The sequence below is a fragment of the Diceros bicornis genome, chromosome 37 (genome assembly GCF_020826845.1).
Source record: "Diceros bicornis minor isolate mBicDic1 chromosome 37, mDicBic1.mat.cur, whole genome shotgun sequence".
Taxonomy (NCBI): Eukaryota; Metazoa; Chordata; class Mammalia; order Perissodactyla; family Rhinocerotidae; genus Diceros; species Diceros bicornis.
Genome location: NC_080776.1, coordinates 14,286,391 through 14,299,072, shown reverse-complemented (window position 1 = coordinate 14,299,072; position 12,682 = coordinate 14,286,391). Strand labels below are relative to the sequence as shown.

The window sequence follows — 12,682 nt, the reverse complement described above, 5'->3', positions numbered from 1 at the left end:
GTGTGGTTCCTAGACCTGTGATCTCAGAACTGAAGTGTCGCAAGCGGGGCCCAGCAATCTGTCTTGCAATCTGTTCAGGTGATTCTTACACACTCTCAAGTTTGAGAACCACTAAGCTATAGTATAGCGTATACTGGGGGGATGTAAGACTGGAAATGGGCCAGATCTTGAAAGTTGTATGAGTTAGGGTTCTTTGGGTTGCAAGCAACAGAAACTTACTGTAATTTGAGCAAAAGGGAATCTATTGGAAGGATAGATTGGGAGTAAATAGCATCAATGAAAGAGCTGGAGAACTAGGTTTGGAAAAGAGCAGGAGCCAAGGCATTTCCAGGGCACCAGAATAATCGCAAAGGAGGAACCATGTGACCAAGGTCTGCTGCTGCTTAAATAAATCCATTAGAACCATCTTCTCCCTCTTAATGCTCTGCTTAAGATTTACATTCCAGAGAGGAAGCGTGTGACCAACCTGCTCTGGGTCACATGCCTGCCTCTTACAGAAGGAAGACAGGGCACCTGAATTAATAGTTCCCCATTAAGCACTGGGAGGAAGGTAAGTCCTCAGAGGGAAATTATCTAGGTATTGGGAAAGAATAAAGAATGTAGAGAGGCCAAAAATGCATAATGATCTTCTTATAGAAGATCTTTCATGTCTTGCTTTGGAATCTGCACATTATATTTTGGGCAGTGGAGATTTACTTTTGACTAGGGGAGTTACGTGATTATATGTCTTTTGGTTTTGAGAATTCAGTTCTCTCTGTAAATATTTTTTGAAAGAATATTCTTCATTAGTACTCCAATTATGCATGAAATTTGCAGAATATCCTTTTAGATATAATTTCAGTAGACCTAAGTTATATATGTTTTTCAAAGACCAAACAGAACATACTCAGTGAAGAATAGTGAACATATAATTTAATTATGCTTCTGTTCCCTTTGATGTACAAAGGATTAAGTCAAATACTATCATTGTTTGAAATAGCAGTCTTTTAAATTATTGACTAAAGTTGCCACAAAATACAATTCTAAAATATCTGAGCAAATGGAATACATCTTATTTTGTTGGCCGATATCAATGAATATAATGAACACAAACTAATTGAGTCTTAAAAATTGATTACTTAGCCTACACATGAGAGTGAAAATAGCACAGTTATGAATGTGCTAATTGTTCCTATTTATGAGGTTGTTTTTAGCACATGTATTAAGTTGTCTTAGACCATGTCTGGATTCCATTTACCACTGTTCTAATCAAAATATTACTGAAAAGACGGACCTGTTTGCAAGGGCAGCGAAGAGGAGGAATTAAATAATGTGCTCTGAGAACAAATAGCCTATGGGGAAGAGAGATTCCCTTTCATTTTAGATTAATGGCACCATTGTCTTCCCCTGTGCTGGATCATAGGAGCGGATTGTAGTGATCAGGTCTATGAGCTAAGTGTGGGTTTAGAGCTCTGAACATGTGGGGAGGCACTATTTTTCTCAGAATAAACATGTTGTATAAGCTAAAAGAAGCGAAAAATAGGACTCAGTAAGATCGTATCTCATGGAAGCTCGATGTAGGTTACCAATGGGGTCATATCCTGAGGAGACCTTGACCAATCTCCAAATACGTGGAGTCTGGCTACATTTACCACTTCAGAGGGGACAAAATTCTTTAAACTTAACAATTACCTGATGGTCACACCTAAGTAACTACATCTTTTTGTTCTGTATAAGATTCAAGCGCAGATTTTTTATTAACTTTCTTGGTGTGTAAATAATAATCATTCGGTTTGCCTCTTCCAGACTTTATGCCAGTATAAATTTGATTTTCTTCAAGAAGTATGTCAGCACGAACACTTTATTCCTTTGTGTCTCCCCATAAGATCAGCAAACATTCCAGGTAATAATTCCCAGAATTTTCATCAGTTCCTATGAAGTGAACACTTTCATTTGTTTGTTTGTTTTGCCTTCAGTTTGTTTGGGTTTTTTTTTTGTTTTTTTCTTGTTTCCTGCATCTTGGTGTTGTCTGAAGTTGTCATGTGGGCATTAGACCCAGGTAATCAGATTAAAATGCAAAAGAAATTGTTGGCCTGTGGTAAAGACCACAGCTGTATATTTCTCAATTTTTATCTATGTTTCCTTTTTCGTTAAAGAGAAGGCCAACAAAATTATAAAACTGATGATTATAAATCAAAGAATTTTGACCTACAGCCATGCTGTCTTTCATCATACTCGCTCCAAAAGATAGCTCTCCTTTGATTTTGAGAGACATAAAATTACAGGGAGGAGAAGTTATACTTTGTGAGTATAAATTCATTTAAAATTATCAGTTAATGTGTGTAACTATATTAAAATGCAATTCCTCAAAATGAGTTTTATACAAAGAAAACTGTTACCTTGAAAGAGAGGGAGGCAGGCATGCAGGAGGGCAATATTATAAATGCATGATACCTTTGGGTCAGAAAGAGATGGGTGTGCCAGTAAGAATGGGGCTGCACATTTTGTTTACTATACTTACTATAGCATAAATACTCTACAGGAAATATTTTCATTTATTACCTTTGTTAAAAATATATATATACCTATACCAGAAAGACCATGATAGAGAGTGAGCATGACTTATCTAAACATCAGAAACTAGTCAAACATCAAGATGCAAAGAAAATACTAAAATGATTTAGGAACTGAAAATACTTGACTTCCAAGCGGTGAGTAAGTTATTCACAAGTGCAGTTTTGATATTCATGGAAAGCAGAAACTAGGATGGTAAAAAGCCGCCTTATGTATGTATTATAGCTTGTACTAATATTTTGTAGGGAAAAAGAAAGTTAAGTACGTTATCGTCTATAAAAGTTTTGTCATTTTCATCTCAAATATAAGCAACATACATTATTCTATTCTTTTTCTAATTTATGAAGCACATTTAATCTAAACGCCTTCATAGAAAAAAGGGTAGAAATGTTATTTTGGACAACAATATTTTTAGCCTTTTGTTTTGTTTTGTATTTGTCTCATAACATAGTACCAAGTTATCATTGGGTTAGGCAAGCTGATTAAGATCCTCAAGATGATCAAACCTGTATTGGATCATTTTGATCCCAATTGTTTAGTATTTGTCAGTAGCTCAGAAAAAGTCCTGATAGTCTCTTTGTTTACCTGATATTATCAACAGTGAACATAAAAATATACATTACAGGGGCCGGCCCGTGGCTTAGCAGTTAAGTGTGCGCGCTCCGCTACTGGCGGCCTGGGTTCGGAACCCCGGGCGCACACCAACGCGCCGCTTCTCCGGCCATGCTGAGGCCGCGTCCCACATACAGCAACTAGAAGGATGTGCAGCTATGACATGCAACTATCCACTGGGGCTTTGGGGAAAAAAAGGAGGAGGATTGGCAATAGATGTTAGCTCAGAGCCGGTCTTCCTCAGCAAAAAGAGGAGGATTAGCACGGATGTCAGCTCAGGGCTGATCTTCCTCATAAAAAAAAAAAAAAATATATATATATATATATATATATATATATATGTTACATAGCATGCATAGTTCTGCTAGAAAAATAGGTGCTCAAGTAGAAGGCAAAGAATTAAAATAATTCTTTTCATGGCATTCTTTTTTAAGGAAACAACCTAAAGTATTTGTCTTGAAAAACAAAGCTTTATTGAAGAGACTCGCTTATATTTAGGACAACATATTTTAATTTTTCAGTACAAATTACACATAGTTAACGAAGATAGTGTGTACCTGAGTATGTATATCTGAACTTTTTGTTTGCTTATATTAAATCCAGATCCTTTGACACCTTCAGAATCAACTCAAGAGTTACATGCATCAGGTAAAGAATATTTTATATGACAAAATCTAAGCATTGATAACCACATCATAAGCTGATAATATTGTTGAGTACAGATACTACAAATTTCCAGTTTCCAGATGTTAATAAATAGCCATATATTGTATCATCTAGTCAAAACAGTCAAAAAGTTGACTGAACTTTTCTCTAATTACAGATAATTAAATGCTTCCGCAACTTGAGTTCTTTTGTATTTTATTCCCCAGAGCTTAAATTTTTTTTTAATTTCCCATAGAACCTGAAATTTCTTTAGAGTGTATCAGAAACAAAATTCCCAGATATGTGTAATAACATGCTTGTTCAATGTAACTGACTTTATATGATATATTTCTATCAATAAACCACAGCCTGGTTTGAGCTATTTTCTCAAGATTGAGATTATTAGAATCATATGAATTTATTTTTACTTCAAACAGGTTCATAACTTAACATAGTCTGGGCAAAACTTTTCTTTAGCCAATGGTTGGATGTTAAAAAGTTTCGTTTGATTTCTGGCCCCTCACTATTACTATTTCATGGAGAAATTTATTTAACCTAACTAAGCCCTTTGTTCTTAGTTTCCTGAACTCCACATCCCCTGTACTTCCACTTTCAATGGCATCTTCATGGACTAAAAAACTCAGTGTGTTTAATTTGCTCCTGGTCACTTATGATCTGGAATATTCCAATAGTTCATTATACCTACTGGGTCATTCTGAGGATTAAATTCAATAACACCTTAAAGTGTTTAACCTAGTGTTGTCACACAATATGTATTCTAGAAGTGGGCGCTAGTCCTGTTATTGACAGTTACATTTAGGAAGCACATTGGACAATTCTGAATACATGCATCATTACTGGAAATTTTAACATTCCTTTCTCCATAATTGAAGATCAAACTTTCACAGCCCCCTTCGGTTTTCCTCTCTCCTTGCTCCTTTACCTCCTCCAGCCAACTCTCCCTGGGGTTATTACTTCCACTACTTGGGTCCTTCTACCCCCAGGCCCAGCTGCCATCTCACTTCTCCCCTCCCTCCCTATTGCTACAGCCTCTTGTATTGCAGCCCTCACCCCACATTGCCCTACAGTCTAATTCATTTACATCCTTTCACCATATTAAGAAATCAATAAAACATAGGTCTGATTGGGCCACCGATCTCAAAGCCATTAGTGACTTAACATTTCTTACAGAATTCAGTGCAGATGGTGGAGGGACCTAAACACCAGCTAAGGAATTTGTACTTAAGTTTCTCCATCATCTAGGACCAACCTCTCTCAAGTCTCAATTTTCACCACTCCTCTTTTGGATGCTCTGCTTACTGGTCTCCCCAAAACTATATGCTCCTCACATATGTGAGCTTTCAAAAGTCTGTGCCACTGAAACCCTATCCCTTCTCCTCCCAACCTCCTCTCCTCCCCCCATTGCCTCCATCTGCTCCCACAACTCTCTGCACCTCCAGACCTTAAGCATCCTCAAAGGTCCATCTCAACAGCTTTCCTTCCAGGAACATCTCCTGATTCCTCCAGATACAGTATAACTTTTTCTCCTCTCAACTCCTAGAATACTGTAGACATGCCACTTGTATGGAATTTAACGTCTGACATTGAGTATTATTTGTATTAATATACACAGAATATCCCCCTATCTTACTGACTGCTCCTCTCTCCCATTTCTCATCTCTATTGCAAGACTGTGTTACTGAATCCCTCCTAGTAGTGAGAAGGATTGATTAATTGTTGATAAATCTCTCTTGGTTATAAAGTGATCCATTGATTTTCAATAACATGATCTCTTTACTTTCCTCACAAAGATATGCCTGAATATTCGGTCACGAATGAATTTTGCCGCAAACACTTCTTAATCGGAATTCTGCTCCGAGAAGTTGGCTTTGCGCTGCAGGAAGACCAAGATATCAGGCACCTAGCTTTAGCTGTCCTGAAAAATCTAATGGCTAAGCATTCCTTTGATGATCGATACAGAGAACCAGTAAGTGATCTTCCTTTCTCCCTCCCCTGAACACCATTTAATGGCTCATTGCAGTAAATGCATATCAAACTTACAAGTCTATTGATTTTTATTTGAATCATTTCTTTTGCCTATCTTCCCACCTAGGGAAAGCAGGCCCAGATAGCAAGTTTATACATGCCCCTCTATGGCATGCTTCTGGATAATATGCCAAGGATTTACCTGAAGGACTTGTATCCTTTTACCGTCAATACATCTAATCAGGTAAGTTTGCATAATATTTCAAATATCTATTTTAATAAAGAGCTTGCCTTTTTTATATTTTTTCCCTAGATGACCATTTTCCCCCAAGTGTGAGTAAGTTTAATCTAAGGATTAAACAGCACTTTTTGCCGGTATTTTGAGGTGTTCGTATCAGTGTTGTTTGTTCCAGATTGGTCCCTGAAGCCTTCCACCTAGTCCATCTCTTCAGCATTTTGTTTACATTTTCCTCTGTTCTCTGCACCACTTTCCAATTCTCTCCAGTTTTTACCACTTTTCTCAGTTGCATTCATGGGCTCATCCCCAGTGTACACTCCCCTCACCTTTCTGCGTCGGCTTCCTGACCACCTGGTGTTAGTACAGCCAAGTGCCTCCTTTTATAGTCACAGCTCGCGAGTGGCCTGTTTGCCGTCCTTCCTCCACTGAGCCATCATAGTGACTGCACAACAACCCACTTGAGATTTGTTGCCTGCGTTCAAATCGCAGATGAATTAACACACTGCTGAATTCAGTAACTACACAAGATATTACCATCTAGAAGTTAGGAGCTTTCTTTGGAATTTCTTTTGGAGGGGGAACTTGTTCAAATGTCAGCAGTATCGGTTGCTATCTATGTGACCTTAGATAAATTATCCAACCTCTTTAAGCCTCCATTTTTTTCTTTATAAAATAGGATAGAATACCTCCATCACAGGATTCTTATGAGGATTAAATTGTGTAATAGAAAACACTTATTGTAGAGACCGGCACATAATAAGTATTTAAAATCTAGTTTTTAGTAATAGTAATATATGTAAGATAACCCATGATAATAATGATACGTAATCTATAATATAATCCATGAGTATATCAATAACCATTCCATCCATTTAGTCTATATCTAAAAAATAGTTTCCACTACATGGTAAAAAAAAAAAATCACATAAGAAATCATTTGTGGCTAAGAGTATGGTTTTGATTATGTTCATTCTCACTGCCTGCTTTGGCAGAAGACTTTTGCTGGAATATAAGAGATCAAATCAAATACCATCTGATTGAAAGTGTAATGAAGAAGGTATATGGGGGTTTCCAATGTTGAAGTATGGTGATTCTCATTAATCTCTTCTATGCTTTGAATACAGGGGTCTAGAGATGACCTGAGCACCAATGGAGGATTTCACACTCAGTCAGCTATGAAACATGCAAATTCTGTGGATACATCATTTTCTAAAGATGTTTTAAATTCCATAGCAGGTACTTGAGACTGACCAAGAACACTTGTGTTTAACACTCATCCATGTTTACATTGTGTATCGTTGTGCTTTTTACCCACTCCATAATTTATTACACATAATCTATATGTCAACATATACTACATTTGTATAGCTAAAGAGTCTTTTTACATATTTCTTTGAATGCCATCCAGTGACTTCCTCTTCTACTTAGCATTCATTTTTACTTGGCTCAAGGATCAGTCTACTCAGATGTTATCAAATTGCTTTATCTTGGAAATAATCTTTAAGTTTTCATGCATACAGCCTTTTAAAATATAATAACTCTTCAACTTCAAAGTTTCTTTTTAAGAGCTGTTTTGGAAATGTCATCTTGATTTCTTATAAACTGTCAAAAATTGAAAGCTTCTTCCCCAAAAGCATCCTTATGAACGTTTATTAAAGCATTTTTAAAACAGAAATTTTCTTTAAAAAGCTTCTTAAGAAATCAAAGGAACAAGCTTTACTTTATTTCCATTTACAATGGTCTGAATTTTCCTAAACTCTTAATGCTGGCACGGCTATTGTAGTAATACTTAGAATGTTGTGTATCTTTAATGCCAATCCCAGACTCTTTCGTGTCAACCTTTCACAACACTGCTACCACCTCAATGCTCCACATCTTTTTGGTTCATCATTTTAGCTTTGTGTGTGTGTGCCCATACATCTCATTATCATCTGTGTGCTGTGGCTTGTGTTTACAGCATTTTCATCAATAGCTATTTCTACAGTAAACCATGCTGATTCCAGAGCATCGTTAGCAAGTGTTGACTCCAACCCCAGTACCAATGAGAAGAGCAGCGAGAAGACTGACAACTGTGAGAAGGTGTGACTTCCCCCGCAGACTTACTCACATATTATGACTTAGAAATCTCTTTCGATTACTCAATCCTTGTTGGTTCTTTGATTCCTAGATCCCAAGACCCCTGTCTTTGATAGGCTCAACCCTTCGCTTTGACAAGTTAGATCAAGCAGAAACCAGGAGTCTTCTTATGTGCTTTCTTCACATCATGAAAACAATTTCAGAGGGTAAAGAGAGCTCCTCAAAATTAAATTTTTTTTTTTTTTTTTTTTTTTTTTTTTTTTTTTTTTTTTTTTTTTTTTGTGAGGAGATCAGCCCTGAGCTAACATCCGCCAATCCTCCTCTTTTTTTGCTGAGGAAGACGGCCCTGGGCTAACATCCGTGCCCATCTTCCTCCACTTTATATGGGACGCCGCCACAGCATGGCTTACCAAGCAGTGCGTCGGTGCGCGCCCGGGTTCCGAACCAGCGAACCCCGGGCCGCCGCAGCGGAGCGCGCGCACTTAACCGCTTGCGCCACCGGGCCGGCCCCCTAAATTTTTTTAAAAAAAGAAGGAAACTTCGAATTTCAAAGAGTCTCATGCTATGTTGTGTTTCCTTTCAGAGACTCTGATTGCCTACTGGCAAAGAGCGCCCAGTCCGGAGGTATCTGACTTCTTCAGCATCTTGGAGTGAGTTATAGAGTTGATTAGTCAACACTTTTTTCTAGAATCTTCAAAATAGTTTAGTATACCATCTTTCATTCTAAATACCCATATGGTGAATTATATATCAATAATAATGCATAAAATTTTAAAGAAAATGTAATATGTTTCTCTTAATGTATTTAGATGAACAGTTTGTATAAATAAAAGAGCGTGAATAATTAGAATGTGACGTTTTTTCCTTTCTAGTGTTTGTCTTCAAAATTTCAGATACCTAGGAAAACGCAACATAATAAGGTAATAATTAATAAGGTCTTTTAAAAAGAATTGTGACACATGTTAATGTATCAAGTTAGACTTATAGATATATGTTAGAAATTTTAAAATGCAAATACAGATTATAAGGTTGACTTTACATTAGACAGAAATTTGACAATTGCCTTATACCCATAGTAGATCTAGGAATCATTAAAGCTGTTTAGGGAGAAAAGCACAAAACACACATTTCTAAAAGGAAACCACATTTCATGTATCTTCTGAACTAATTTATCTCTCTTTATATGGATATAACTTGGAAGATACCTATTTAAGAAAATACTTCCAGGCCACTGAAAAAAAAAATTAGTCTAGAATAACTTTGTGCTGCCATCCTTTTCTCATGAGAGACAATAAAGCCCCTAGCACCTTCACTAAACCCCCAACTTCCCGTTTCCAGGAGAAAATGTGATTTTATTTTTCATAACATGTGAAGTATTTCGTTGTTCAGTATTCACTTTGTCAGTTGCCATTCCTTATTGATGTATAAATTACAGATACTGAGCTATGATTAAAACTCCAGTTTTCCTTGCAGAAAAATTGCTGCTGCATTTAAATTTGTGCAGTCCACCCAGAACAATGGAACTCTCAAAGGATCTAATCCTTCCTGCCAAACATCAGGTCTCTTGCCACAATGGTAATGTCACATTGGCTTGATATTTAAAATTATATTGTGTGTGTACGTGTCTGTGTATATATGTATGTATATGTGGGGGTATAGATACACACACATGTGCACACACACACACACATATATGTATGTATATATATATTTCAAACCAAATGCAGATTTCAAGTAACTTTGTGTCTCTGAAGAAACTTCTTAAATACTTCCCTATCTGTCCCTCTAACTTGTCAAGACCTAAGAGGCAACGATTATGCCTTATTTATGTGGACCTAGGGCACAATGACTTGCATAGAATAAGGGTTAACGAGTCTCTTAATTTAATTGAACCTGAAAAGACTTAATTCCAATAAATGCCTCTTTTAATGCTTGTTAATTTCCTAGTGACAAAGTAAAATATAGGGTCGTATCTCCCCATTCCTTTCAGTAATTATAATATTTTAGCAGTGTTCTTAAAGCTGAAATTGCAATGGGGCAGGGGGGCTGGCCCAGTGGTGTAGCAGTTAAGTTCGTGCGCTCCACTTCGGTGGCCCAGGGTTCACGGGTTCAGATCCTGGGCACAGACCTGTGCACTACTTATCAAGCCATGCTGTGGTGGCGTCCCATATAAAGTAAAGGAAGATGGGCATGGATGTTAGCCCAGGGCCCGTCTTCCTCAGCAAAAAAAGGAGGATTGGCAATGGATGTTAGCTCCAGGCTAATCTTCCTCACCAAAAAAAAAAAGGAAAAAAAAGCAATGAGGGAGCATGGATGGCCCTGTAAGCTCACTAGATTTCCTGGTCCCTAGACTGATTTAACTAGTATATGGGACCTGCAGTCATCCTTCATTAGACTACTCTAAAGAAGACATTTACCCTGAAATCCTACCTTAAACTTCCTCTGGGTCTAGTAAATAAGAATTGTTTGCTAAAATTTTCTCCAATTTGATTTATTCTTCCCAGAGGCATCACAGTAATATATAATATGAAAATGGCTATATTTTAGAAAAAGTTTTAGAAAGAAATATGAAAGTGGTATATAGCCAATAAATCATAGAATAAATTTTGCCTCTTTGCCCATGGGGACCCCTTGAAATTGCTCCCTTGTGAGAAAGCAAATGAAAAAATGTAATGGGCATGTTTTGCAAAAGGCAATAGAATAGAGGACTATAAATAGTTACTTTCCATGATTAATGACATTAGTAACCCACCTGAGGTCACTGCAGTTTTGTAGATGTTTGTGAGTTAGATTTCAGGCTCCTTCCTGAACCATCTGGACAAGTCCTGGCCATTCCTGCCTCTCCCCTCCTAGAAACCAGGGCTTTTCCTCCAGGAGTTCCAGACTGAAGTAGACTCAAAACCTGGAAATAAACCAGTCTCACAAGTCCAAGCCATATAGCCCCAAACCTATTATTCCTTGTAGCTGCAGGAATGACCCAGACTCCCCTGGCTACTAAAAGCCAAATTCAGATCTCCTGGGCTTCCATCCAACCAGACCACTTGACTTAGCCAGAAGCACGTAAGCTTTGAGGAATATGATAAAGAGAAAACCATTGCCTCTTATTTTGGGCTTGATTCTTCAGACTATCTCCTATTGCCTCGAAGAAATGTTCTATTGCCTTGGCCAAATGATAGTTTAAATGAAAGTCAAGAATGGGAAGTATTCCTACTTCCACAATAACACTGGCTCATTTTCCCAGTTGGAAATGCCAAGGAGGCATTGAATGAGAGCCTGGGAAGGCCATTGGCATTCCCCTGGGAAAGTAGCAGCACAGAGGCCCCCTCAGCTCTTTCCCCAACAAGGATCATTTGTCATGCCCACTGTGCGGATGACACAAATGGAATGACAAATCACAAGGAATTTCCAAATGCAAACAAGTAGGAAAGCAAGGGTTGTTTTAGACCAGATTTTACTTTTTTACATTTTACCTCCTAAAAATAATTTGATACAATTGAGTTACACAGCATTGTGCTTTTTTAAAGTCTGCCACCATGCCTTCCTGATCAACTAATAGCCAACTCAACATCCACGGATTCCCATGGTTTCATTAAATAATAGTGAATATGCTTGTGCAGATTTAATTTCAGTATCTGTTATTCTTCTGTTATCTTTTATTATCTATTATTCTTCTGAATCCATTTTTGGCTTAAATAAAACTTCTCCAAAAGTACATTTAAAAGTCCCTTTCATCATGTCACCTATAATTAATGTTTTTAATGAAGTGTCTATTGAAAATTTTTAAATTTTTGACTCAATCTAGAATATTTCAATGAACAGTTGGATGTCATATCCCTCTAACTTTAACCATTTTTCTCATTTAATTTTCAGGATGCACACCACTTCCAGTCATGAAGGACATAAGCAGCACAGATCACAAACTTTACCTATAATTCGAGGCAAAAATGCACTTTCTAACCCCAAACTCTTACAGATGTTAGACAATACCATGACCAGTAAGTAAAGTGAAATAATAGGAACAAGATGGTTATCAGTTTTTCTCTAGACATGTGTAGGACACGGAACACATTATAATGTTCGGAAACGTAAGGAATGTTGTGCCGCTGAAACCACTGCTTTCTAGGCTTGCTGTAGCCCAGGGAATGTTTCTTAGGGGAGAGAATCACCAGGGAGTTTTAAAAAAATGTAGTTTCCTTATGAGGAAGAAAGGGGAAAAGCAAAACTCTCAATATAATATGCTTAGTTAGCTCCTTTGGCAACAAGTGGCTTTTGGTAGTTATGGGGGCCTCTCTTAAGCATATTATTACTGTTTGCTCTTTGGAAGAGCAGAAAGTTGGCCAAGTCCTAGAAGCGGTAAACCTGACATCTTGAAACCAGTGATGCACGCATTCCAGCGCGTGAATGAGGGAAAAATGGGGCCCAGGGTTTTGTATCATGTAAATGTTAGTGATTATGGACACGTGACCACAGTTAGCTCTTTGAAGGTATAGCCTTAACCTATGAATACATTCAGTGCCTTTCTGAAGAGGCTGTTAATGCAGACTGTCTGCTGAGGCTGTACACTTGATCTAT

The 12,682-nt window shown here is 37.5% G+C and overlaps 1 protein-coding gene across 2 annotated transcripts in view; it reads left to right on the top strand.

Annotated features, from left to right (window-relative positions):
- The window catches only part of DOCK10 (dedicator of cytokinesis 10), a 262,692-nt gene that overhangs the window by 219,611 nt on the left and 30,399 nt on the right, over window positions 1-12,682 (top strand). For both annotated transcript variants that reach the window (XM_058533107.1, XM_058533108.1), the window contains exons 30-40: window positions 1,786-1,882; window positions 3,769-3,813; window positions 5,622-5,797; window positions 5,924-6,040; window positions 7,159-7,270; window positions 7,992-8,113; window positions 8,202-8,316; window positions 8,694-8,760; window positions 8,983-9,030; window positions 9,584-9,685; window positions 11,981-12,105. In XM_058533107.1, coding sequence (XP_058389090.1) covers window positions 1,786-1,882; window positions 3,769-3,813; window positions 5,622-5,797; window positions 5,924-6,040; window positions 7,159-7,270; window positions 7,992-8,113; window positions 8,202-8,316; window positions 8,694-8,760; window positions 8,983-9,030; window positions 9,584-9,685; window positions 11,981-12,105 — 1,126 coding nt within the window. The remainder of the gene's footprint in view (window positions 1-1,785; window positions 1,883-3,768; window positions 3,814-5,621; window positions 5,798-5,923; window positions 6,041-7,158; window positions 7,271-7,991; window positions 8,114-8,201; window positions 8,317-8,693; window positions 8,761-8,982; window positions 9,031-9,583; window positions 9,686-11,980; window positions 12,106-12,682) is intronic.